The 27,963-nt window shown below is 42.3% G+C and overlaps 1 protein-coding gene across 2 annotated transcripts; it reads right to left on the bottom strand.

Annotated features, from left to right (window-relative positions):
• Positions 1-1,159: 1,159 nt before the first annotated feature.
• dctn2 (dynactin 2 (p50)) lies at positions 1,160-27,894 on the bottom strand. Of its 2 annotated transcripts, none has more exons than XM_056273630.1 (14): positions 27,731-27,894; positions 27,322-27,390; positions 24,131-24,227; positions 22,515-22,576; positions 22,152-22,250; positions 15,340-15,500; positions 14,228-14,375; positions 13,328-13,393; positions 12,963-13,001; positions 11,428-11,505; positions 6,914-6,985; positions 6,583-6,685; positions 5,264-5,355; positions 1,160-1,978 (listed from the first exon to the last, which is right to left on the bottom strand). In XM_056273630.1, the coding sequence occupies exons 1-14, from the start codon at positions 27,764-27,766 to the stop codon at positions 1,892-1,894; spliced, it is 1,209 nt and encodes a 402-aa protein (XP_056129605.1). In that variant the 5' UTR covers positions 27,767-27,894; the 3' UTR covers positions 1,160-1,891. The 2 variants fall into 2 exon arrangements, with proteins under 2 accessions (XP_056129605.1, XP_056129604.1); XM_056273629.1 differs by having other exon boundaries at positions 12,963-13,004.
• Between the last annotated feature and the right edge of the window lie 69 nt (positions 27,895-27,963).

Genomic DNA, 27,963 nt, shown 5'->3' on the forward strand with positions numbered 1-27,963 from the left:
AAGTAGCGGGTGGGGGCACAAAGGGTGCCCTAGGCGGCCGCCTAGGTTGCCCATGGTTGCCTAGAAACGCCCCTGCAGGCGACCCTCTTCCACTGCTCCAAGGTCCAATTCCGACAGTGTCCATTGTAAATGCTTTCGACAGGGGTCATCATAGGCACTCTGACCGGTCTGCGATGCACGGCTGTGACACATTCCTGCTGTAATCAACATTAAAACTTTCTCTGAAAGTCACTCAGGTCTTTACTCCTGCTCGTTTCTCCTGCATCCAATACCTACGAGAACGGGACTGTTCGCGTACCATCTAATCTACCCAGACCTTGACCATGAGTCCTTGTTTGAAGGTTATCAACGTTATTCGTTTCGCCTGCGTGGTCAGGTTTCGGCTCATCAGTGCATATAATTAGGACCTTTGTGTCACAGATATAACTTGATGCTAATCAGACTGGATTGCATAAGAAACCTGCCTATTCTTTAATCAGATCTCATTTGCGCCAAACAGTTTAAAGTGAAATCAATCGTAAAATCGCGATGCTTTTAATTTAGTCATTACAATTAAAGCCGATGTTGAAGGTCAGCAAGATACAACTGACTTGATGTTAAGTCGTACAAAGGCTTTGATATTTATACATCGTTCCAAAGATCTAACTGTACTGCTTACTGGTATATACCGAGTGTAGACGTCAACAGCTTGAAGACCTGCTGGCACATAAACACCATCCAGGTGGGCTTATGCTTCAGCATGCCAGTTTTTAAAGGCAACACACTGCCATCTAGTGGCTACACATAGGCAGTAGAACGTAATTTGTTCTTGCACTGTCTAGATTTTGAGACATTGTGTTATCTTATTAATGTATTAAAATTATACTTTACATTGTCAACATATTTTGCAAGTAGGTGTCTGGGTAGATAGGTGCATCATTAACCAGTTACACATCCAATATGTCCCATAGCATTCTGATAGGTTATTGAGGTACCAATTCGAAAGTTATATTTTACAAACTTCACAGCACTGTGGATTTTTACCCCCCCCCCCCCAGTCGAGGAAATTACAGAAGTGATATAATTAAAGTAATGCTTACATATTTATCTTTAAGTAGTTTGTATGAATTCTTCAAATGATTGAGCATTGATCTATTGATCTTCCATTAAGTAAAATGAGTCCAGCTTATAGCACTTTATTGTTTCCTTGACCACAGATGTACAGTATAGTCCATTCGTAGGCAAAGACACAGCAGATTAAAAGCTCATCTGTGGCAACTCGTCTCAGTCATAATAGTTTACAAGTGACTGACCATAAAGATAAAAGGTACACAGGCATATTTACAAGCATTCCTTCTGTGACCTGACCCGGACAAAAGCACACATGGCCTCCTGCAACAACACTAAGACGATCGAACGTGATTTTTGTGCACAGAGGATGGCGTTGTTGATCTTTCACAAGGCAAGTAGCCATCTTGCGGTACGGTGAATCATTTCAGGTGACGAAAGCATATTGTACATAACCAAAACCGGTGTGATGGGTTTGATAAGGGAATGGACATGCCCCCCCCCCAATGTTTAATATCTATAATTACAAAAACAAGCTGATCTAAAATGTAATAGGCTTAGCAGGGAACTGCAATCAGTGGCATGTATTGAGTGGAAGAAAGCATTTTCAGCTGATATCAATATATTTCAATGCGAGAAAGGTTGGATGGGAGGGAGACGAGTGTTTAATCACCACTATTTGATATTCGCTTTCCACCTTTACAATATTTTGCTTAGCAAAGAAATGGTAGAGATGGAGGAGTGGAGAAAAATATTAGCCTGAAGTGAGTAAGAGACGGTCTATCCCCCTCTTATTCCTCCCTGTTCTCCACATTCCTAAACTGCTCCAAAATGTGGTCTGTATTTATTTGGAGACCTTCTTCATTCTCTGATCCAGGGCAGAAAAGTTTTCCTCTATGGACATGAGGTTCTCCTTCATGGTCTGTTGAACCTAGGGGAGGAGAGAAGAGGAAACACTGGTTAGATGTAACAAGAGGAAAAAAAGTGGAGCGGTTAGGAAGCAGTGAATTAGTTTGAGAGTAGGAGGAACGAGTCTGTTGATAACAATGATAAGGACAACTTCATAGAACTTTTCTTTTCCAAAACAGGATTTACAAATTAAAACCAAACATTACAACAGAAATTAAAATAAATAAGGGCTATACAAAAAGGCCAGTTTGAAAAAAAAAAGAATCTTTTAGGAGTGGATTTTAAACTATGATAATTCCATCCATCCATTATCCAAACCGCTTATCCTGCTCTCAGGGTCGTGGGGATGCTGGAGCCTAGGGAGACATCCTGGACAGGCCGCCAGACCATCACAGGGCCAACATACACCCACACATTCACACCTAGGGACAATTTAGTACGGCTGATTCACCTGACCTACATGTCTTTGGACTGTGGGAGGAAACTACTACCCTGTTACTTGCTCTTAGCACTTATTGTATTCACCCATTTAAAAAAAAAAAACCTTCCTGCGCTTTTACTTTAACACTGGCTTTGCTCTTAGATGTTTGTTTAGAGAGAAGATGCACTTATGACCTCTGACGACTTGTAGTTCTCCTGATTTCCTCCGTTAAATGCACTTATTGTAAGCCGCTTTGGATAAAAGCATCAGCGAAATGACTAATGTAATGTAATGAAACCGGGGAAACCCACGCAGACCCAGGGATAACATGCAAACTCCACACAGAGGATGACCTGGGATGACCCCCAAGGTTGGACTACCCAGGACCTTCTTGCTGTGAGGCAATCGCGCTAACCACTGCGCCACCGTGCCGCCGCTATTATAAATGTTATATATTTAAATTATTACCATTTATTATATCCAATTTACAAATCTCTTCGATACCATCACTTCACCACTTATTTTTCAGACAATAGCTAATTAATCCACAATTATCCATATTAATAATGCTCTTGTAGTTACTTTTTCTTAAGGGTTACCATCTAGTTGGAATTTTCTGGCTAAAATCATACAGCACAATCTTTTATGGCTTCACCGTGGTAGCAAAAATAGTGAGAATAAGGAGGACAGAGGAGGGTTTGGAAAAGAAGCAAAAATAAACAGATCAAGCTCGCAAAGGGCCTTTACCAACAAAGGGGCCAACACATTTAAAAAAAAAAAAAAAAAAAACAAACATGATACACACAAAAGTCTAACATTTCTGGACATTCATTACACCTACAATCAAAAGCCCATTATGTAGGCTGTGCACTGAAATCAATAACTAGAACTCTGGTTTAACAATGTTTTTTGTTCGGCGGTGGGAAAGGCGCTCAAACAACACACACAGGTAGCCATTTCATTTCAAATTATTCTCTAGGATTTGGAGTGGTCAAACATCAATCTAATTAATTCTTATCCTGATAGCTGTCACTGAGTTACACAAAACCGGTGATCTTCAAGATTGCAGCTTTAAAAGATGGTTATCTATGATGCTATCCCAATCGAGAGGAGGGAGAGGAGACTACACTATAAGCAGTGAGAGGAAGGCTATGGCAGGATGAGAGAAAAGTTTGATCAGAGAAGGGAGAAAATATTAAGAGGAAGGCAAAGGTGAGGCAACTGAGGGGAGGAGGAAGGATGGGGTGGGAGGAGAGAGAAAACTTAAGGATAAGGAAAGGAGCACAGATGAGGTGCATACTGGAGGGGAGTGGGGTGGCCCGGAAAGTAGCACGAGGGGACGGGCAGAGCAGAGGAGGAGAGCCGTGTCAAATAAGGGAAGAGACATGCAGGAAGTGGTGATGAAATGAGGGAAGAGCAGGGGATAAGCTGTGAGGAAGAGAAACAGAAAAGTTACCAGAATAGCTGGGTCCATAAATACTAAATTAAGCAACATTACGTAAACATAAAACCTTGGCCTAGATGTGAAGGGTGTTAAAAGAAAAAAAAAAGTGACAGTGCTGTTAAAAGCCATTTTTATGCAAGCATTTTTGAAAGGTTAAGGAGCAGTGGAGCTTGCAATAGCAGGGCGAATCGTTTTCTGTCAGGCAAAGCTGTGAGGGCATGTCAATTTCAGATTCAATAAAGCACTAAGGCCTTGACAGAGACTTCAGAATTCATTCAATCAATGTAGGTCTTTAGAAAGTAAGGCCAACATTTATCTGTAACACAGAGGTCATTTTGAAATGAAAGAGCTGGAACAGAAGGCTTTGCTCTTTTAACTCATTTAACCATCAAGCCAAAGGCCTTGGACTATGAAAAAAACAGCACAACCAAATGAGCATATGGCCTTCGAATGTTTTTATTCTCAGTGGAGAAAAGTGTTTTGTGCTCTGCATTTATTCAAAGATCTATTTGTAATTGTTAGTTTCAATCTAATTTACACACAATAATTAAATACCTATTTTTCCAATTTTTTAAAATCTAATTTTAAATTTAATTTAAAAAAAATTTAATTTAAAATTTTCCGACATCTTAATATTATTCAAATTTCTATACCTTTTCTTAGTAACCCACAAGTATATTACATGATGTTACATATAATTAGTCATAATTAGATATTGAGATTTTTTTATATTCTTAGGTACATAAATACTCACCAAAGGATATTGTTTAGGTAGCCCTAGGGGTTTTTTTCTACTTAATTTAATCTCGTTCATGCCCTTATTTTTATTCTAAGAATTGAAATTAGTCAAATTCCTTGTGTGTGTAAACCTACTTGGTGCTCATTACAATTAGAACGTCGAGTCAAGGCTAGGTGTGGGGTTTTATATCGGAATGAATAGTAGCGACCTCCTTCAGTTGCGTGTTTGGTTTTGTAGCGACCTCCTTCAGTTGCGTGTTTGGTTTTGTTTTTGGACTTTTTTCACCCTTTATCTCCCCAATTGTATCTGGCCAATTACCCAAATCCTGTGAGCCGTCCCGGTCGCTGCCCCACCCCCTCTGCCGATCCAGGGAGGGCTGCAGACATGTCTCCTTTGATATACGTGAAGTCACCAGCCGATTCTTTTTCGCACCTGACAGTGAGGAGTTTGGCCAGGAGGACATAGCGTGTGGGAGGATCAAGCTATTGCCCCCAGTTTCCCCCCCACCCCCCAAACAGGTGCCTCAACCGACCAGAGGAGGCGCTAGTGCAGCGACCAGGACACATACCCACATCTGGCTTCCCATCCGCAGACACAGCTAATTGTGTCTGTAGGGACGCCCGACCGAGCCGGAGGTAACACGGGGATTCAATCCAGCAATGTGTCTACTGGTGTTGGTGTATACTGGCCTTTAATGTCATACCTGTGTGAGCAATGTGTTATTGTCCTTCAGAGAGTTGTTGATCATCTGTTGAGTCGTGTCCAGGTGGGTCAACAGCTGGCCAAACTGCATGGCTGAGAGTGAGAGAGAGAATTGTGAGTAAAACTGATGAAGCAACCAAACTGAAATCAATGAATTAATGCTCAAAAAGCATTTTTTTGTTTGTTATTGTTTGTTTACTTGACAGATGATGCATTAGACCTTCAGCTGATGAATCAATGCACATATTGAAATGAAAAAAAAAGCACTTATATTTTTCCTCAATCAGGAGGAGAGAGACAGAAAAGCCGTTAAACCATATTGACTGCATAACATTGTCTAAGACTGAGATTGGAGCGAACAGAACTGGGATGATAAATGACCTCTTTCAGCAACGAGATGAAATTATCAATCCATTAATGTGAGGGGAGGGTTCTACTTTCATGTGCTAAATAGAAAAAAAGACGATAATGTCATATGTAATACTATGCATCTAATTTCTTCCTTCGGGGACGCTGAATATTATTGTGGGGTTTAATCTAATTCAATTAACCATACTGAACACCCCTCTTCTATTCACTTTTGGACTCTTGTAGTAATATAATGGCATGGTTTAGAGTAATTCCATTAGCCCTTCGAATCCTATTTTTGCTTACTTTTCATCTGTTGTGTCAGTCATAAATTGCCACTGTGGGTGCTAATCTCTCAAGCAAAGTTGTGGTTCCCAGTGTTAAAATAGCATGTTTGAAATGGGACCCTGGTTCAGATGCAGCAGCTACTTACTAAATTTTCTGGGGTGCATGTGCTTTTGTGTTGAATACAAACCATGGTAAGATAAAGTGCTAAGCGCAAGTACGTATACGAGTGTGCTTCTGGGCAGTGTTCTGGGGGTGGGCATCCAATGGTTAGCGTAAAAAGAGGGGGAATGTGGTTGTGTTTGTTTTTGAAGGATTTTGAACCAAGGCTTGGATAAATACAAACGAAATTGTTTGCATGCGTCAGTGTAAATTGCTAATGGTAAGGCTGAATTACGGACAGCCTGTTTAACAATATCAAGTGCAGGAGAAAATCATTACAGGCTGCTATAACATGAAATATTTCTAATTGAAATTAAAACTGAAAAAGAAAAAACTATCATTAACAGCACCAAAATAAAAGCTACTTATAAACACACCAGCTGAGATGATTTTATCCATTCTCTTGTTGAACCCTACAGGGGGCATTACTTCAGGCTTTATTTGTGTGTGTGTGTGTGTGTGTGTGTGTGTGTGTGTGTGTGTGTGTGTGTAGACAAGAGTTGTTGGCCTACTAAACTGTGTCACCTTGCTCATGTAACTCCTTGACAGCTATGAGCCTCTGCACCACCTGGGGTATGGAGGTAGCCATGGCATCCCACTTCTGCACTGTGTCATAAAGTTGTGACACCTGAAAGGGAGTCACATAGTTAAGACCAGCAGTCAGACCTCTGTCTAAAATAATACTTGTTTTCAGGATTCAGTATGTATAGTTTAGTAAAGTTTGTTGAAGATTTTACAAAATGTGAAGAATCACAGAAATAACAAAAATTACAGCTATAGGACTCTACCAAGTGTGTTGGATGGAAAAGTTAGCATCTGTATCAAGACTGTTCACTCACACACAGGGTTGCCCCACCTTATTCTGTGTGTCAGCATCCTCAATGGTTGCTTTGTGCTTAGCAATCTCATTCATTTTCCCGAGGACACTCTGGAAAAAAAAAAAAGTTTAAGAAAGGGAATAATTCCAAGGTTAATCAGTTCTCAGTACAGTTGTGTTACCTGTCATATGCCAGGCCGGGCCTCATTTATCAAGCAGGGTATAAACACTTTTTTTGCAAATCATTTGCAAAGACATTTATGCAAGGAGTACAGTATTTAAAGTCTTAAGGAGTCACGTTAGTTTGGGAAAGTGTATTTTGCAAGAGCAGAGCACTCGCAAATTCTACATAAAGAAAAATCTAAATCTACGTTATCTATTTGTTTTTTGGGCTTTGACGGGCTAATGATGAATTGCTTTTCATAAATTTGAATACATTAATTAACATGTTTGGGCAAGGAGGAGTACACTAAGTATTTAATTGCAAATATCAGTTAACAGAAAATAATGTATAGCCCAATTTTTTTCCCTCCTTTGTCTCCCCAATTGTATCCGGCCAATTATCCCACTCTTCCGAGCCATCCCCGGTTGCTGCTCCACACCCTCTGCCGATCTGGGGAGAGCTGCAGACTACCACATGCTTCCTCCAATACGTGGAGCCGCTTCTTTTCACCTAACAGTGAGGAGTTTCGCCAGGGGGACGTAGCGTGTCGGGAGGATCACACTATTCCCCCCAGTTCCCCCTCCCCCCCGAACAGGTGCCCCGACCGACCAGAGGAGGCGCTAGTGCAGCGACCAGGACACACCCACATCCAGCTCCCCACCCGACATGGCCACTTATGTCTGTAGGGATGCCCGACCAAGCCAGAGGTAACACGGGGATTTGATCCGGCAATCCCCGTGTTGGTAGACAACGGAATAGACTGCCATGCCACCCGAACGCCCTACAGCCCGATAATTTAATAAAGGTTTGGCATTTCCTTATTTGAACTTCAAGTGCAGGTTATTTGTATAGAAAAAGTTAACATTCTGTTAATATAAACCTTAACTGCTTTTCAGCCATTTTCCTTTTTGAATAATTTGTTGGTCATTTTTTTCTTCTTCTTCACCAGCATTGTACTCTGTTGAAGACACTGCATTAACCTCCACTCTCATTCCCATAAAGTTGAACCAGTACATCCGAACACAAAATTTATAGGGAGAAATATTTCATCACTCATCTAAATGACTTTGTCAGTCTTAACTGACTGCAGATATGCCCCAACCTTATAAACAGCACAGTTGCATAGTGACCGAAACCAATGATTGGTTTCATATGCAAATTGCCATGACCATTAACCAGAGTTACAATGACCATGTGTACTATTCACAGAGGATTGGGGAATAGTTGCAATCACAGCACTGTAAGATGGTGACAGATGTAACCTTAACACCCCCCCCCCCCCCAATTCAGAGATGGTCGTTCCCTCTTCACATAGATGGCCTCTTTGACTCCCCGTTCAAACCAGTAATCCTCCTAATCAAGGATGTGCACATTATCATCCTTGAAAGAGTGGCCACTGGCCTGTAGATGGGTGTAGACTGTGGAGTCCTGGCCTGACAAGGTAGCTCTTATGTGTTGTTATCCTCTTCGCCAGCATCTGGTTTCCCCAATGTACAAGTCACGGCAATCCTACTGGCACTTCACAGCAAACACTATATTGCTCCGTTTGTGCTGGGGGACCCGATCCTTGAGATCCAATTTCTGGTGCAGTGTGTTTTGGGGTTTGAAAGCAACAGAGACATGTTGTTTGGAAAATACACGTCACAACCGTTCTGACATTCCCACCACATACAGCATCACCACTGCTTTACGCTTAGGCAGCGGTTGCCCTTCTCTTCTCTTCGATTGGCTGGTGCACTGTTTGTGCATCTTCCTGGCTTTGACAAATGCTCAGCTGGGATAACCACACTTAAGAAGAACCTATTTTATGTGAGATTTTTCCCCTTCCCCAGCCGCTATGTCGGTGGCAACGTTGTTAGCTCAGTGCCACAGCACCCTGATGACTCCTAGTTTGTGCTCCAGTGGCTGATGAGAGTCAAACCTTAAGTACTGATCAGTATACGTTGGTTTATGGTAAACAACAATCAAATGTCCCATCACCAATTGCAATTTCACAGGCTAATAAGGCTAACCTGTCATTTTTCCACATCCTCCCTGGTGAACTTCATGTGGTTGTCCACAGAGTTAATGCGGTCGGTTAAATGTGGTACGTCCTGAGATTTAATGTTAAACCAGGTGCCGTCCATAAATCTGAACCAATGGCTAGGTGGTGTCCCTGGGTAAGACATCAGAGAACCTCTTTTCCTCCATATACAAGTTTGCCACTACAGGTGAGACTGGGGAACCCATAGCACACCTATGCTTCTGTCTATAGTACTGCCCCCTGTATGTGAAGTATGTGGACTGAAGACAACTTCAGGAGCAGACACAGTTGCTCAGTGTTTAAGGGTTGTCCTATTGCTAAAGGTGGAGTCGTCCTGTTATTTCATATGGAATACCTCCACTGCATCATCAACAGAAACGCACGTGAAAAGACGTAACATCATAAGAGACCATTGTTCCATCTGCCTCTATAATGATGTCCCTCACTTTATCCACAAAAACCATAGTGTTCTGACTGTGATGTTTAAGCTAAAAGCTTAAAGATGTTATAGGTCACTGAGTTAATTATGCTAACAATAGGCCATAATGGCACATCCTGTTTATGTATCTTAGGTAACCCATACAGACTAGGTGTAGCTTCCCCTGAGTATAATCTATGGTACAAAATCTGTCGATAGCATTGTCCTGTTCTAACAGCTTCAGCCAATATACCACCTTTTTCTTGTAACCACTGCCTGGATCTCGTTTCTGGGGCTCCTAAGTATTTATGTCGCTAAGTACCATCATAACTTTCTCATGGTAGTATGTCTGGTTTAATAAAACAGTATATCTGCCTTTGTCTGTCCCAAGGATGATGACGTTATTATCCTTACTGAGTCGTGAGTGCATTCCTCTCATCTCTGCTTATGTTTGACGGCGGCGGCTTTGCATTGCTGAGGCAGACTGAAACTTTTGCTCACAGTTGCTCCGCTTCCAGGTCTGTGATGTTGTTGTGACAGATCACCAATTCCATGGCTGAGCTCAGTTCCATTAGTAGGATTTGCCTCGGCATGACAGCAAAATTCACCCCCTTACCAAGGATGTCTTTCTCCACCTGAGTGAGTTGTCTGTCAAACTGATTCTTCACCAACTTGTCCGCATCACTGGCGTGTGTCTGGCATCCGTCTGCTGTTGAGGGCACCATCCATTGTCTGCCGATGTCTCTGGCGTGCAGCAAGTGGGTCTAAATTCTTTTGCTAGCTGGTTTTTCGACTTTCTATGTTGTGCTAGACGAGCCTTCTCCATGAACTTAATCACATATTGGAAAGTGGTCTCATCTAGACAGGATGCAAGTCTGTTGGATCTACCCTGTCACCATCTTACAATGCTGTGACTGCAACTATTCCCCAATCCTCTGTGAATAGTACACATGGCCATTTTAACTCTAGTTAATGGTCATGGCAATTTGCATATGAAACCTATCATTGGTTTCGGTCATTATGCAATTGTGCTGTTTATAAGGCTGGGGGATATCTACTGTCAGTTGAGACTGATGAAGTCACTTAGATGAGTGATAAAATGTTTCTCCCACTAAACGTTGTGTCCAGATGAACTTACTCAGCTTTCTGGGATTTCCTTACCTGGATTACTGAGCATGCATCAAGACCTCCACTGTCATTTCTTCCCAGATTTTTTTGTCTGTCTGGCACAGTAATGCCACTGCCAACACTCTTGAATGTAATGTGGTTTCAAAGTGTACAAGGTTCAATATAAAGTCAAACTCCGCCTCTAGCTACGATTTGGACACCATTTTGCTCTGTTGAATTAGCAGCCCAATTTATTTTCCTTACATAGAGAACAATGGGTGTCAACACTTTTCAGCCACAAAGGGTTGGTATTCATCAACATGCTAATGTGAATAAAAATGAAATCTGTGCTCTTGCCAGTTGTGTAAATCTGGCTAGGAAATTAGATTTGGTTATGTGCACAAGAAAATACACATTTTTATTAACAGATTAATAATTGAGCCCCAGTGTTCAGATTAGAGAAAGATAAATATTAGTCAACTAATGACCGATATAAATCCATATTCAATTTAATGTTATATTAGTTTTCTATGCCTGTCCTTTTGATTCAATTTCCCCCTCACCAATTGACATCTGACCTCATCACTCAAATGTGCAAAATGTATTAAGCTAAAAGTACAATAGCATACACATATAGCAAGCATTTTAAAAGAATTTCACACAATTTCACTTTTTGAAAAATTTTCCCAATTAGCTTTTGGGAGATATTACTGCTCCTCTGCAGCAAGAATGAGGTTCAAAACAGATAAACTACAGCAGATTTACATTTTCCATGCACATTCTTTTCAGGGATGGAAGATTTCTGACTCAGTGCCAAGTAATTTGTACCTGGGGCAACCTACCTGCAGTCTGGCTTCCACCTGATCCAATGTGGTGGAGTCCAGGGCACTAACCCTTGCCTGCAAGAGCTCCATGGTGTCCTGATATATCCACACACAAATACACAAATGAGCCAACAAACCGGGAAAAAAAAAACGATCCACAAGTGCTTAGACAGCCAGCCAAACAAATTCTAATGCTGATAGAGAAGTTAGCTAATGGGCACTGATATACACTCACTGGCCACTTTATTAGGTACACCTTGCTAGTACCGGGTTGGACCCCCTTTTGCCTTCAGAACTGCCTTAATCCTTCGTGGCATAGATTCAACAAGGTACTGGAAACATTCCTCAGAGAGTTTGGTCCATATTGACATAATAGCATCACGCAGTTGCTGCAGATTTGTCGGCTGCACATCCATGATGTGAATCTCCCGGTCCACCACATCCCAAAGGTGCTCTATTGGATTGAGATCTGGTGACTGTGGACGCCATTTGAGTACAGTGAACTCATTGTCATGTTCAAGAAACCAGTCCGAGATGATTCGAGCTTTATGACATGGCGCGTTATCCTGCTGGAAGTAGCCATCAGAAGATGAGAACACTGTGGTCATAAAGGGATGGACATGGTCAGCAACAATACTCAGGTAGGCTGTGGCGTTGACACGATGCTCAATTGGTACTAAGGGGCCCAAAGTGTGCCAAGAAAATACCCCCCACACCATTACACCACCACCACCAGCCTGAGCCGTTGATAGAAGGCAGGATGGATCCATGCTTTCATGTTGTTGACGCCAAATTCTGACCCTACCATCCGAATGTTGCAGCAGAAATCGAGACTCATCAGACCAGGCAACGTTTTTCCAATCTTCTATTGTCCAATTTTGGTGAGCCTGTGCGAATTGTAGCCTCAGTTTCCTGTTCTTAGCTGACAGGAGTGGCACCCGGTGTGGTCTTCTGCTGCTGTAGCCCATCTGCCTCAAGGTTAAACGTGTTGTGCATTCAGAGATGCTCTTCTGCATACCTCGGTTGTAATGAGTGGTTATTTGAGTTACTGTTGCCTTTCTATCAGCTCGAACCAGTTTGGCCATTCTCCTCTGCCCTCTGGCATCAACAAGGCATTTTCGCCCACAGAACTGCCACTCACTGGATATTTTCTCTTTTTCGGGCCATTCTCTGTAAACCCTAGAGATGGTTGTGCGTGAAAATCCCAGTAGATCAGCAGTTTCTGAAATACTCAGACCAGCCCGTCTGGCACCAACAACCATGCCACGTTCAAAGTCACTTAAATCACCTTTCTTCCCCATTCTGATGCTCGGTTTGAACTGCAGCAGATCGTCTTGACCATGTCTACATGCCTAAATGCATTGAGTTGCTGCCATGTGATTGGCTGATTAGAAATTTGCGTTAACGAGCAGTTGGACATGTGTGCCTAATAAAGTGGCCGGTGAGTGTATATGCCTTTCCATGTACAGGTCAGTTCTCCAGTTGGAGATCAAGTTCAGGGGAAAGTACCTGAAAGTGTGGAATGTTTCAAGAAAAAGTAGCTCGTGACTCACCATTAAACTGACCCCTTGTACACCAACACTCAAGGGGCCCTGCTATACATACATACACACACACACACACACACACACACACACACACACACACACACACACACACACACACACACACACAAAAAACACCTTTTTAAAAGCACATCTATAAAAATACAGACGTGAAAAGTCAGTAAGGGAAAATGCACAGGTTTGTGTTTATGCGATTAAACAAAAATATACTTCTGTGTGTACACATGTCTGTGGATGTGTTTGCACTGTGTGTGTTTGTCTGTCTATGGTGTATGGAAGGTGCTTGTAGCATTTGGATAGCGTTTCTACTGCATGTTTGCGTTCTGTGTTGTTTGTGCCAAGAGCCTAAGTACCTGTTTGTCTGATCCTGAGCCAACAGCAATCTCCAGTTCTGCAAGACGCTTCTCCAGCTCTGACATCTACAAGGAGAGAACAGGACAACACATGACCAAACAAGACAACACATGACCGGACCAGACAAGACATGACTAGACCGGACAGGACCAGACCGGACCAGACATGGACCAAACCGGACCAGACATGACCAGACCAGTCTAGACAAGACATTGACCAAACATTGACTAGACCAGACCAAACCAGACATTGACTGGTCATGACCAGACATGACTGGACCGGACATGACCAAACTGGACAGGACCGGACCAGACAGGACCTGACCAGACATTGATCAGACCAGACATGGACCAGACTGAACCAGACATTGACCAGACCAGACCAGACTGGGCCAGACCGGACCAGACACTGACCAGACCAGACAAGACCAACATTGAAATGACCGGACCAGACATGACATGACCAGACCAGACATGGTCGGACCGGCCCAGACATGACATGACCAAACCAGAACAGACATGACATGACCAGACCAGATATCACCGGACCGGACCAGACATGACATGACCTGACCACATATGACATGAACGGACCAGACATGACCTGACCGTACCAGACCAGACCAGATCAGACAAGACATGACCAGACCAGACCATACCACATCAGACCAGACCAGACCATGACCAGCCCCCCCCCCATGACCAGCCCCCCCCTCCACACACACACACAGGCTTTTTGTCCAGCCATTACCATCTAATATTCTAACAAGCCCCTCACAAGACTGAGAACAGATGTAACAAATTAATGACTCCCAGTGCTGAGACAACCATTTACTGCAGTGAAACTATCATCCCCGATACTTGCTACAAGCCCATCTTCCTTTTTCCCCTCTGCCTTACCTTAGCAGACTCGTTGAATTTCTCCTGCTCTGGTCTGCTGTGGAGCTCATACAGAACCACTCCGTCTGGGCCCTTGGCTGCCACCTTGCTGTCACCAGTGGAGGTGCCATGACTACTTCTGGCTGCCTCCAACTGAGTTAGCAGACGCCTAGAAGGGGAAGAGAAAGAGAGGAAGGAGAGAGGTAGATGGAGAGAGAGAGATACAATGTATTCAAGTGACTGCAGTCATTATTATTGGTTAGCCTCTGCCCTCCTACTATCCAACTCCCACTCTTTCCAAATGTTCACCACTTGCCCATATCGGGAGGGGTAATGCGGTCTTGGGTTATGACAAGTGGGTCCGAGTACTCTTCTCTCTGCCCAATGCATAACCCCTCCCCTTTATCGTCTCTGCATTTTCCCCCTTCATCTCACAACCTATACATTCACTCATCCCTTGTTCACTTGTTTGGTGTGAAGCTGAGGTTTAATAGGTCTGAGATCCTGATTTCTTTACTCCTTCCTCCTGCTCTCTTTTCACCCCCTCCTACCCTACATCAATCCAACTTCCTGCCTGCCAAGTCCAGTTGGCAGGGTTGATGTGATGGGCTGCCTGCTTTCTTGCTGTAGCCTTCATGTTTTTCTGTTTCCCTTTCATCAACTTGTTTACTTGGAAGTGATCTGTTTAAGTCTGCAAGGGTCTATGTTTCCCTCCTCTCCCTCCTTCCCATGCTGGGAGTCCACCAGGTTGCAGCCTAGGAGATGAAAAGGTGAGCCCCACTCATCTTCCTGCCATCTACCACTTCCTTTCTTACCTCAAGTTTCTTTCACTGCCCTTTTCCTGTTTCTTTCACAATAACTATCCTTCCATCCCACCCCTGAAGATACCTACACATCTGTCTTTTGGTCTACCCATCTGACTGTCTCACTCGCACACCTCAAGCTGACTTGTGGTGAGCATTCTGGTGCAAAATGGCTGCCGTGCATCACCCAGGTGGGTGCTACACATTGGCGGTGGTTGAGGTGAGTTTCCCCCCTTCAATGTGAAGCACTTTGGGTGTCTAGAAAAGTGCTACATAAATGTAATTATTATTATTATTATTATTATTATTACTCTCTTCCTCCCAGCTCACCTGGTCAATGCTCCATCAGGATCAGCCAAGTTGATGTGGGCCTGGGGTCCCAGCAGCGAGTCCAGGTGGGCTGAGACCAGCTGCTGTTTGAGCTGGGCCGCCTGCTGGGCCAGCACCACTGGGGTAAGACGTTCCTCCGTACTGGCCTCTTTTGTGGTGGCCTGGAGGGGAAGACGACAGCACATACGTTTAAACCTAGACAACACAAAAAGAGCAATCAAGTTTCCTTGACAACAGCCGCCATGCTTCCAATCAAATGTTAAGCACAGTTTAAGTAAACTTGTAAAAGTTAAAAGGGGGATGGAGCTGGACAGTTGAATTTCCATTTGCTGATTTTTGACAACAATTTCCCTGTGTGCAAGATGAACTCATCAAAAACATACAAAAATAAAAAACAGCTGCCATTGACAAGTAATTGAAACTTAATTTTCAACAGGGAAAGTAAAAATCTTTTAATGGTTGTGTCCTTACAGGAGAAAAATTTTCAAAAAATTATTCCAAATAAATGTCAGCACAGTAATTGGAATTGCAAGCTTTTGGGGAAATATACTGTAATGAATTAGAAAACATGAATAAATACAAAAAGCTATTAGCCTAAGTCTAGAATGTTTCACAACCTGAATCTAACAAGAGTCAAACAGACATACAAACGCCCATATTTCTGTTATAACAACACTTTTAATGAGATAGCCATAACAGTGTAATACTCCGATGTTTTTCTGACAAAGAAATCACAAATCACCCAGAAATATAATTATTATTATTTTTACCAAATTTGGAGGAGGAATGAAGGATTTTGGAGGAATGAAAGTCAGAAGGCGCAAGACAGAATACATATGCATGAATGAGAGGGATAGTGGGGCAGCTTAGCATAAAAATTGTGCATTTTGTGATAAAAGTGTCAAACTTGGTACATATGTAGCTTAATAAATTTAGAAGAAATTTGGATATGGAGCCACTGAAAATTAACCCTGTAGTGGCCATGGGAGGCATGGACGTTATTAGATCACTTTTAGCGGGGCTGTGGCCTCCCTAAATTTCATATCAGCCATTACATCGAGACAGAGGAGAATGTTACCTTTCCAGATATACCAATATTATTGTTCTAGTCCAAACAGAACCAGAGATATGCCATTTTACATATCGGATGTCACCAATGCATGTTTAAAAAACTAAGTTCCCAGTCAATTTTGAGACATTATTCCTCTATACACTATGTATAGACATCTATACCTAAACACTCCTCTTTCTGTTGGTCAAGGTTAAGAACCAGCGATTGCAGGAAACAAAACACAATTCAGTACTTCAACAGTGTATATTGTTTTTTTTTTTACTTACAAAAGTAACTGCTTATCAACTGGCTCTTGATCTCAAACGTCTCAATCTCACTTGAAAAGTTAACTGTGTTAACACTCCCCCTCACAGGCACACAGGGCAGTGCATTCAAGCGCTGCTTTTTTGCACTTGCAGCGCTTCACACAGCCGTTCTTGCACCTGCATGATACTAGTTCATGGCAGGTGTGGGAGGCCTCGGGTAGTTCTGTCTAATATGACTCCAAAATTCCTTCCTGGTTCCTGGTCCAGCCCCAGTTGTCCTCTGGTGAAGGCAACTCTGGTGTAGGTAACAGCATCTGGCCCCACACATATCCTCCCTGATAGACTGCCCTCTTCACATGTTGCTCCAGGGCTGCCTTTGTTGGTGGTATCAGCTGAACGTTGTTTTTCTTTGCAAACATCTTCTTTCGTGCTTTATTTATGTCCATGCACTTGCTCGTACTGTCATACAGGAGTATGACAAATCTTTCTATGCTCCTCATGATCTCTTCTGGTATGTCACCTGGTGCAGAGGAAAGCGTCAGGAGAGCATCTGTCAGGTCTGGCAAAACGATCCATACTGCCCAAGCAGTTTTCTTACCATGTCCAGCAAAATTGGATACAGTGTCACACCCAGTGAGAGCATGAAACATTGGTAGGGCATGTGACTTTTCAGGTCCTAATCCCACAGCCAGTTCATGGGCGGCTAGGTAGCGGAAGCTCTTGCCGGTTCTAAAAGCCAGCCTGTTACGACCCTCGGTCTGGAGAGGGTGCAACTATTAGTGTACTGAGTAACAGTGAGGTGAGGGTGCAACACAGTGAGACATAAACGTATAGATTTAATAAAATAAATATATTTATTAACAATGACAGGACAAGGGAACCGAACGGTTGCCAAAACAAACTATTAACAAAAGTAACCCACCCTTGACAGTGCTGAAAAGCACCAAACCTAAAGACAAAAAGGTGGCAACCGCTGCTAACCTAGTGTGTCTAACAGAGGTAAGCTACGTGATGGGGTGTTTGCCCATGGGCATCTTACCTTGATTCCCTCGCCCAAAAGAGCTAAACAACTAAACATAACTCAAAATAGTCACAATGCAAACTAAACCAAAAACGGGCCAGACGTTACAAACACAAAGTAACTACATCACACAAACTAAACTAGCTGGCCGGTGAACTGAAGACATGTGGGGGTTTAAAATGGGAGACTGAACAGCTGATGAAGATTGGATTCGTTGACCGGTTGATTAGGTGATGAGGAGCACCTGAATGTAGAGTCAGAGTGATACAGGAGGCAACAAAACTATACGGACACACCCGTGGCCGTAACACCCCCACCCATAAAAACAATCCCCTACAGGCTTGTTAACAACAAAAAAAACAAAAAAAAAACCCACAAGAACCAAAACAAGACAATGTGCTACATAACAGCAACATGTGACCAAACAAAACGGTGGAGCACCTCAGCCACAACAAAGGGTCACCACAAGTAGCGCCGCTACATCCAAAATGTGACCCAAATATGGCCAGCACCTTCCCACCAACACATGGTCACCTACCAAGTGGCCCTCAACCACAACAAGTTACTGACAGACAACACAAAGTAGCGCACACACCGTCACGGTGGCGACCCACGCTAAATGACGTAGCTGCGTTCGACCCGCAGGTGAACCAGCTACAACTCGTGACCACACCTCGGTCACCGTGGCGACCCACGCCAAGTGACGTAGCTGCGTTCGACCCGCAGGTGAGCCAGCTACAACTCGTGACCACACCTCGGTCACCGTGGCGACCCACGCCAAATGACGTAGCTGCGTTCGACCCGCAGGTGAACCAGCTACAACTCGTGACCACAGTCACACACAAGGTGTGCCAGCGTGGACCAGCTGGTGGTGGAAGCAAAGAGCGCAGCGCGCCCCGCACTCATAGCCTTAAAGGTCTACCGTCCGCAACTCCCCTCCAGCCTCTCTGCCACAAATCCCGCCCCCCAAATCTCCCACTGAAGACCTGACTCAGCCTGCCTCTCAGGCGGGGGTCAGCACCCACGCCGAGTGCAACACAGGGGACCAGGGATCAAACCACAACAGCCTGGCCGGCAGCTCCGCCCTAGTATCGGACCTCGTCCGCGTCGGCACGAAGCTCTGCCACCAGAACCAACACCATGGCAGAGGATGAAAGGAAGTGGACCAGCAGCCACAGCCGTACCCACCACCAAACCAAGAACACACCAACAACACCTGTTAACACTAAACAATAATGAACACTGTGCTTAACACCACCCAACACCGAACGCTAACACAGCACACTACAGGAAACAGCAACTAGCCAGACCAAAGCCGCCAATATCCCGGACGAGCCCCCATTTGTTACGACCCTCGGTCTGGAGAGGGTGCAACTATTAGTGTACTGAGTAACAGTGAGGTGAGGGTGCAACACAGTGAGACATAAACGTATAGATATAATAAAATAAATATATTTATTAACAATGACAGGACAAGGGAACCGAACGGTTGCCAAAACAAACTATTAACAAAAGTAACCCACCCTTGACAGTGCTGAAAAGCACCAAACCTAAAGACAAAAAGGTGGCAACCGCTGCTAACCTAGTGTGTCTAACAGAGGTAAGCTACGTGATGGGGTGTTTGCCCATGGGCATCTTACCTTGATCCCCTCGCCCAAAAGAGCTAAACAACTAAACATAACTCAAAATAGTCACAATGCAAACTAAACCAAAAATGGGCCAGACGTTACAAACACAAAGTAACTACATCACACAAACTAAACTAGCTGGCCGGTGAACTGAAGACATGTGGGGGTTTAAAATGGGAGACTGAACAGCTGATGAAGATTGGATTCGTTGACCGGTTGATTAGGTGATGAGGAGCACCTGAATGTAGAGTCAGAGTGATACAGGAGGCAACAAAACTATACGGACACACCCGTGGCCGTAACACAGCCACAGTTGTTTTTCTGGTTGTAGCTTTTGGGCAAGTGACACAGCCAAAACCATGACATCGGTTTCAACAGTTCTGATCAGTATTCTGGAGTGGCCATGTTGGCCGGCATGGGATGCATGTAGAAGCATGCGAGTGTCCGCTTCCTCATGGGTGCATGGTGTAATTGATGACAGGTCTAGTAGTAGAGGCTTGCTGCGGACTCCCTCTCCATCAGTGATTACGAGCTACTTGTCCTCCTGGTCAAACCAATTAAGCAGAGCTTCTGACAGATATGTGAACAGCTCTGTCTTGTTGCTGTAAACACGGAGGAAATTCTGCCAGTTTCTTGGGATAGCTAGCTAGCTTACTAGAACGGGAGCAAGGTAACGTTAGCTATGTAAAGGTAGCTAGCTAGCTAGCTTACTAGAATGTTAGCTAGCTAGCTAACAATAGCTAGTTTCATGGAATGGTAGCTAGAGTTTTGTCTGAGTCATCTATCAGAAAACATTTCTAAACTGACCCATTTTCTTTTATTCTTTATCACCTCTTTACCTACCTGCCAAACGCTCTGTCAGAACTGTCAATGTCACTTGTCATGCAGTAGCTGCGGCATCTAGTGGTGATGATTAGTAGCAATGGGCAAATTTGGAGTGGCCCAATACCCAGTTTTGTTCCCCAATATATTTATCAACATACTGTATGCACCAAATTTGGTACTTTTATCATGTGAATAATGTTTTGAAATGTGAATAATGTCTCAAAAGTGACTGGGAACTTAGTTTTTTCAACATCCATTGGTGACATCCGATATGTAAAATGGCCTATCTCTGGTTCTATTTGGACTAGAACAATAATATTGGTATCTCTGGAAAGGTAACATTCTTCTCTGTCTTGAGGCCACAGCCCCGCTAAAAGCAATCTAATAACGTCCATGCCTGCCATGGCCACTACGGAGTTAATTTTCAGTGGCTCCATATCCAAAGTTCTTCTAAATATATTAAGCTACATATGTACCAGGTTCGGTGCTTTTATCACAAAATGCACAATCCTTATGAATATTGGAGTTAAGCTGCCCACTAGGAGGACACTGGAATGATAAAGATGAAAGGAGTAGAGGTGACGAAGGCGTATGAGTTTAAATACTTGGGTTCAACTGTACGAAGCAACGGGGAGTGCAGAAGAGAGTGCAGGCAGGGTGGAGTGGTTGGAGAAGAGTGTCAGGAGTGCTTTACGACAGAAGGGTACCAGCAAGAGTTTAAGGGAAGGTTTACAAAATGGTTGTAAGACCAGCTATGTTATATGGTTTGGAGACAGTGACACTGATGAAAAAACAGGAGGTGGAGCTGGAGGTTGCAGAGTTGAAGATGCTAAGATTTTCATTAGGAATGAAGAAGAGCAGGATTAGGGATGATTATGTTAGAGGGACTGCTCAAGTTGGACGGTTTGAAGACAAAGCAAGAGAGGCAAGATTGAAATGGCTTGGACATGTGTGGAGGAGAGATACTGGGTATATTGGAAGAAGGATGCTGAATATGGAGCTGCCAGGGAGAGGAAAAGATGAAGGCCAAAGAGGAAGTTTATGAATGTGGTGAGAGAGGAGATGCAGGTGGCTGGTGTGACAGAGGAAGATGCAGAGGGCAGGAAGAGATGGAAATGGATGATCCGTTGTGGCGACCCCTAACGGGAGCAGTCAAAAGTAGTAGTAGATTATTTTTACCAATTACCGACACAGTAAAGAACCAAAAATAAATGAATGAACTGTAATAAACAGAACAAGGTAGTGCAACAGCAGCACAGCTAAGGTGTTCAGCTTTTTGTCATCCCTTTAGCGACCAACGCGAACTGAAGTGTGATGTCACCACTGTGAGAGAGATGTCAAGCGCCCCAACTGAGATGGTATAGTATATTTCCACATTTTAACAGTGCAATTAAAAAGTAAAAGTATAGTGCAAGAATGTGCTGGCAAAATTTATTTTTGCAGTTCGCCTTTATTGATAGCCTACATTTAGCAAAAAATGAATATCCGAATCCCAAAATTGGAAACCAAATACCTACCCAACGAACAAATACCCAAACAGTCGAAAACTTGGGTCCAGCCCTACATGACTCCAAGGAGTATTGAAGCCATCATAAAACTGCCAATTTTCAGAATGCCAATTTTCAGAATGTTTGTTGTCAACAGACACTACTAAGGGGGCATTTTCTTGTCAAAGGTGAATTCGACTTTAAAACTCTGAATTAGATTGGCTACTTCTCAACAGCAAGACTTCTAAATATCCCTTTGGGAAATGGATTAACCTAAGCTCAATTTCACGATATATTTGACGTCATAATGCAGCAACACAAACACAGCTGTGGCTTGGACTGTGCCAACGGTAAAACTCAACTGACTGTGTTTTTGGCACTCCAGTTAACAAGTACTGGCATGACGTAGAAATGAATTGCAGGAAAATCCGAGTGACAAGTTAATGAATTTGAGTGCAAACCTCATCGTAAAAGATGGCTAACTAAAGTGCAGCATCCATAGCAAACGCTTGGCAGAAGTGTGTGTGTATGAACCTGGATTGCATCCACTTCCTGGGAAAGTTCCTGGATCTCATTCACCAACCGTTGGTACTTCTGCTGAGGCGTCTCCTTCTCTCCACAGCCCTCTCCCAGCTAGAGAAAGGGGGGCGAGAGAGAAACATCACAAAATAAAATATAATCCAGCCACAGACAACACAGCAGCTATGAAAAAAAAAATCAGATGATACATAAGACTCTTTGATATCTTCAGAGAATGTGTGCATCAAGCAAATTATCGAAACACAAAGAAAAACAAATTATATTTAATGGCCTTGTTATCCTGCAAATTTAGAATGCCCTCTTAAATTACACTAGAAAAACTTGGAATACTGCAATTACAGTGTGGAATGTACTCACAATTTCATACTCTCCCGATTCATAGCCCACTCTTTTGCTTTTACTGATTCTGTCAGAAAAGTCTGCAAGAAGATACCAAGAAAGGATGTTAATACAAAGTCCAACCTGAGTAATAACAATACTAATCACCAATTGATTGATTGATGGAAAGCATTTTGAGGCAAATTGCCATAAAAATTCTTATTTCACAATATTTCTTCTTTTTCTCAAATAATCAATGAATTTGTTCCCTTTGTTAAACCATACCTTTACTGAAAGCCATAGTATAATGTTCGTAAGGACAGTTGTCATTTTGCTTGCTGCCACCACAACCTTTAGTAAGGTCAAAGGACAGCTAGAGAACAGCACCCGGTTGCTGGTACGGATTCAGTATCTTGCTCACGGAAACTTAACTAGAGCAAATGTTTGCAGAGAAAGGGTTTGAACTATGGTGATATGAGATGAGATGTCATCTCAGATTTTTATAATATTGGGATACTAGAAGAACCCCGCTACAATGTAGCGGTTTGGTTATCCACCCGTCTTAAATCTCCCTCCTCTTCATCCTGCCAGCTAACTGCCTTCCCCCTGCCCCTAACCCCCCCCCCCACTCCAACTCCCTCCCCCCAAATGCTCAGAATCATCTGAAATGCAGAGAAAAGTGGTTTACCCCCCCACTCCAACTCCCTCCCCCCAAATGCTCAGAATCATCTGAAATGCTGAGAAAAGTGGTTTTTAGCCATTTTTAGAAAATGCATATTTTGCATAATTATTATAATTATATTTTAATGTTCTGCTATTTTTCTGGTCCCCTCTGGAACAATACCTACCACCTCCAAAAAAAATTAGGATCATAAGTGCATTTTTGCAAAAATGCATATATTTTGCATAATGCCAAAACATTTCTAAGTCCCAGAAATTTTTTTTTATATAGGTGAAAAAATCAAAGATGCTCAGAATCATCTGAAATGCCGAGAAAAGTGGTTTTTAGCCATTTTTAGAAAAATTCATATTTTGCATATTTATGCATAATTATGCATAATTTTTAATTTTCTGGGATTTTTCCCTTACTCTCTGAGACAATACCTACCACCTCCAAAAAGAATTAGGATCATAAATGCTTTAGTTTTCGGTCCCGCGATCTACACTAACACACACACACACACACTAACACCACACACACACACACACACACACACACACACACACACACACACACACACATTCCGAAAATATATGAGTAGATAAGTTAAGTGTTGTCCTTCCCTGGTCTTAAAGGTTGTATTCCAGTAAAGTGATATTTTTTTCTGAACTTACTGGACTGGTTTAGCAGTGAAATGAACAATGAATACCCCTAACTCCTTGGTCATCATATCAACATTACTAATGACAATATCTCAACATTTTCTTGTATGTAAATATCATATGAAAGCACCAATTCATCCTCAAAATATCACCATGTTATCGATAGAGGTATTCAGTCAAAAATATTGACATTTGATTTTGCCAATATCACCTAGCCTTAGTTTGAACCCAGCTCCTCTAGCTGAATGGTGGTCTTCCTTCTCATTACTTCTCTGCCCGCACTACATTGCCTCAAAAAGCTGGCCTACAATCGACATCCATTGTGAACTGACCGAGTCCCTTGGTACCAATGTGCTTGTCTTTAAACTTGTCATAGGCTGCGTTGGGGTTGACCACGATCCTGTCCACGCTGTCACTGCAAAGCTCCTCCTGTCATGGACAACACCGGCAAAACAAAGTCAGACACACAAACACACACCTGGTGAATAATATATTTTATTTTTATTTATTTATTTATTTATTTATGTTTAATCATACAGGCAAAGGCTTCTGTAAACTCAGAGACAGAGCCCAGACTTAGAGGGAGCCTTGGCTAACGCTCTATGTCAGTAAGCCAAAAGCTTGCTTCAAGCCCCAAGGTAGACTTGAAATATGTTGGCAGGCTGGGAAGATTTGAGAGGAAAATTTCAAGTTTCATAATCCCGGAAATCTGATGTGTGGGTGTAGGATTACAAGGTTCTCCACATGGGTACGCTGATGATTTCAGGTTTTTTTTCCCCCAGAGGTTAAATTATACCAGCCATCAAGTAAAAAATTCAGCTGTAGCCTTTCATTCATTTCATTCTGCTTTCAAGGTTTGTATAGAGCAGATCCAAACAATAATTCTAAGATGTCAAACAGGCAAGAGAAAGACTCGCCATTACAGCTCCTTCATTTTATAGCCACATATAAACTTAAACAAGATACTGATAAAAGTGCAATTTAGTATGGTGTAAATTTCAAAGGATTAGTATGTATGTTATACATATGTAGAAGCCTGCTATGGTAACTGCAATGTTATCTGGGTGAGAAGAGCAGAACCAAGATCAAAAAAGCTGATAGACTTGCTTCTCTAAATGACAACTCTTTGATTAGTGATTTTTAGGGTCCACACATGACAGGATCATTTGATCACAAATTTAAGATAATTAATTAAGATGAACCAAAAGGGATGGATATGATTAATATACCACCAATGCCTCTATGCAAACAACATTGAAACATACAGACACAAATGTACATGCAAGACAGACAAGCAGATGGAGGGATATTAGGAGAGGAAGCAGGAGGGTGGGGTGTGAGTTAGTCAAGCTCTTACCAGCTCCTTGGGTTTCCAAAGAGAGTTAGAGAAAAACAACGGAAGAGCAGAGGGAGAGAAAAAGTAGGGGGGAGAAAGAGAGAGAAACAACACAGATTAATGTGGTTATCACATGCCATGCACACAGCAGGAGAAGTTGGCTGGGATTTTAGGGAGAGAAGAAAGAGAGCAGTGTTCTGACAGTGGTTTCTGCAAACACTGGAAGACACTGTTGGTTCAAAATAGCTCATGATGTCTTCAGTTCTTTCTCTCTTCCCCCCTCAGGGTGGTCCATGATCCATCAACAGCCATTGCTTGTCTGTTGATAGCACACTCTACATTATGAAGCATTATATACAACACACAGTCACTGTACGCCCTTAGTCTAGGACACTGTCAGCCATGTAACATTGGGGATCAATCTAGTGTTGTTTGTATTGCAATCATTTAATTTATTGCCATAGAAATCAGAATTTCTTATTGACTAAATAGATTTAAATTTAGTTTCTCACAAACATCGACACATCCTAAATCAATAAGTTAAGGAGGGTGTTATGATCAACATGCATTCTATTCTGATTTGAGCATCGGTTAGACTAAATATAGACAATTGCTGGTTTTAATTGAAGTTAAATGTTTAGTTAATCAGTAAGCAAATTAGGAAGTTAGTAAGGAAGCAAACTGCATGAATGTTGGGTTAAAAATGGGAAATTTTACCTAAAAAACTGATAGTATCCTGCCAATAAATGCCACACACATACACCTACATTGCTTCATCAAGATTATAAGGCTGCCGAGAGGAGGAAAGTAACTTGATATTTGATATATATCTAACTCACATGATCATCATCAAAAATAAAAAATAAAAATTAACATCAAAATAACAAACCCCCCAAAAGATTGAAACAAAACAACTTAAAACAGAGGTATGAGTAGGATCAATTACTTGCTCTTCAAAACTAAACCTAACTGAAGTAATCCTCTGAAACTGCGACAGAATTACAGAGCATGAAAAAGGGGCTCCTCCTTAAACTATACTCATTCCCAATCAAAAGAGGTAGGAAAGTGGATATGAGGTTGAAACCCATGCAACTGAAATCCTGCAGTACACTCACTGAGAGGAAAATAGAACCAATCTTACTTGTATACACTAGGGTCCCAGGAGGGGTGAGGAAGAGTCAAAACAAAGGGCCACAGGGAGGGTAAAGGAAAATGCCAATTAGGTTTTGTTGTGTTTGGCAGTCAAAGTGACAAACGTGGAAAAACAAAACTGCATCAAAATTTCTTGACTCATGCAGGGACTAATGTAGTCATGAAACACATTTAATTATGGAAAGGGTAGTTTAAAGAAAATTGACCAGCACTCAACAAGTTTAAGTAGGTCTTCTACAGATACATTTGACTCTAAATATGCAGTGAGTGCTCTGGACAATTATTTTTTTATTCCTACTTTTTGCAGTTTGATGACCATTGTAAGCCATATATTTAAGAATTAATATAGACAATGTTGTGATAGTCTCAAAAACATATGGTATGGATGCACATCTACAAATCAGGAACAAGTGTAATACACTATCACATCTACTGCAAGATCACATTATGAAAATGAAACAGGACTACTGACATCAATTCAGAACAAATTGTGGGTAAAATGTATATTTAGAAATACTCTCTTATAGTTACCACACATACCTTTTTGATGGTCTAGACATAACTCCTGAGTTTACAAGCTGGCATCAATCAAATTTAAATACATTCTACTACGTTAACAATTTACACATCAGCGGTACATTGCTGATGAAGTGTAAATGGCTTACTACAATACTGCGAGACTTTATAAAAGCGTGACCTTACATGTAAACAGGGAAAATGACACTGCAACTGTTTCCACTATGTTTTCCAGGTCAATAAATGATTTAGGCTACAGCAGGATTAGTTGCAGGTATGATTCTACAATGATGACCTAGTAACAATGGTAGGTAATTTTATATCAACCTGTAAGAAAATTATTCGTCTTGCCTACGTACGTTTCTCAGAATGGATCGAGTGGCAATGTTTATGGAGAAAAAGAGAGCGATTAGGCCAAAATGTTCACTATAGATGTCAAGAGTAGCTAAATGGCGCTAGCAGATTAGGCTAGTACTAGCTTAGTGTTGATTTTCAGACATGGTGAGGATGTTTACTAACCGACTCAAATTGTGCCTGGTCATCTTCTGGGAGGTCACCGGTTTCGTAGACGTCGGGCTCGTTAAAGGCCTATAATAATATGGATAATCAGTTAAACATTTACAGAATGACTACAACGCTACTGTAGGATACAATGCCGGCCAACGCCCCAGTTCATTGGGCGACACACTTGCAATTACTTGACATTTGCAAGCTAATGGGTACCATTACAACTCCATACTGCAATACATTGACTGGAAAAGAATGAAACGAGATTACTGCTTATAAACATGGCTGTTTTTAATGCGAAATAAACCCACCCTTGTCAGGATGAACACAAGAGAATTCATAAACGGCTAGTTAGCTGCCGTTAGCATCAATGCTAATCTTGCTAGCAAATCAGTTTGCTACTGTAGCATTAGTCACTTACGATTCCTGGTAGATTGGCATATTTTGGATCAGCCATTGCTACTGGTATGTCAAATATGAAGCCAGTCGATCAACAAGTGAAATATAATGAGTCTCAAAACCGTTTACTTAATCTCGATATGAGGATAGAAACAAGTCTCCCAGCCGGCTGTTGGAGGAGCTCGCTCGATGACGTAGCAGGGTGCGCATTCAAATGACCGGTAGTGTGCAAATGGGCGGAGCTAATGCACATCT

The sequence above is a fragment of the Lampris incognitus genome, chromosome 2 (assembly GCF_029633865.1).
Source record: "Lampris incognitus isolate fLamInc1 chromosome 2, fLamInc1.hap2, whole genome shotgun sequence".
NCBI lineage: Eukaryota > Metazoa > Chordata > Actinopteri > Lampriformes > Lampridae > Lampris > Lampris incognitus.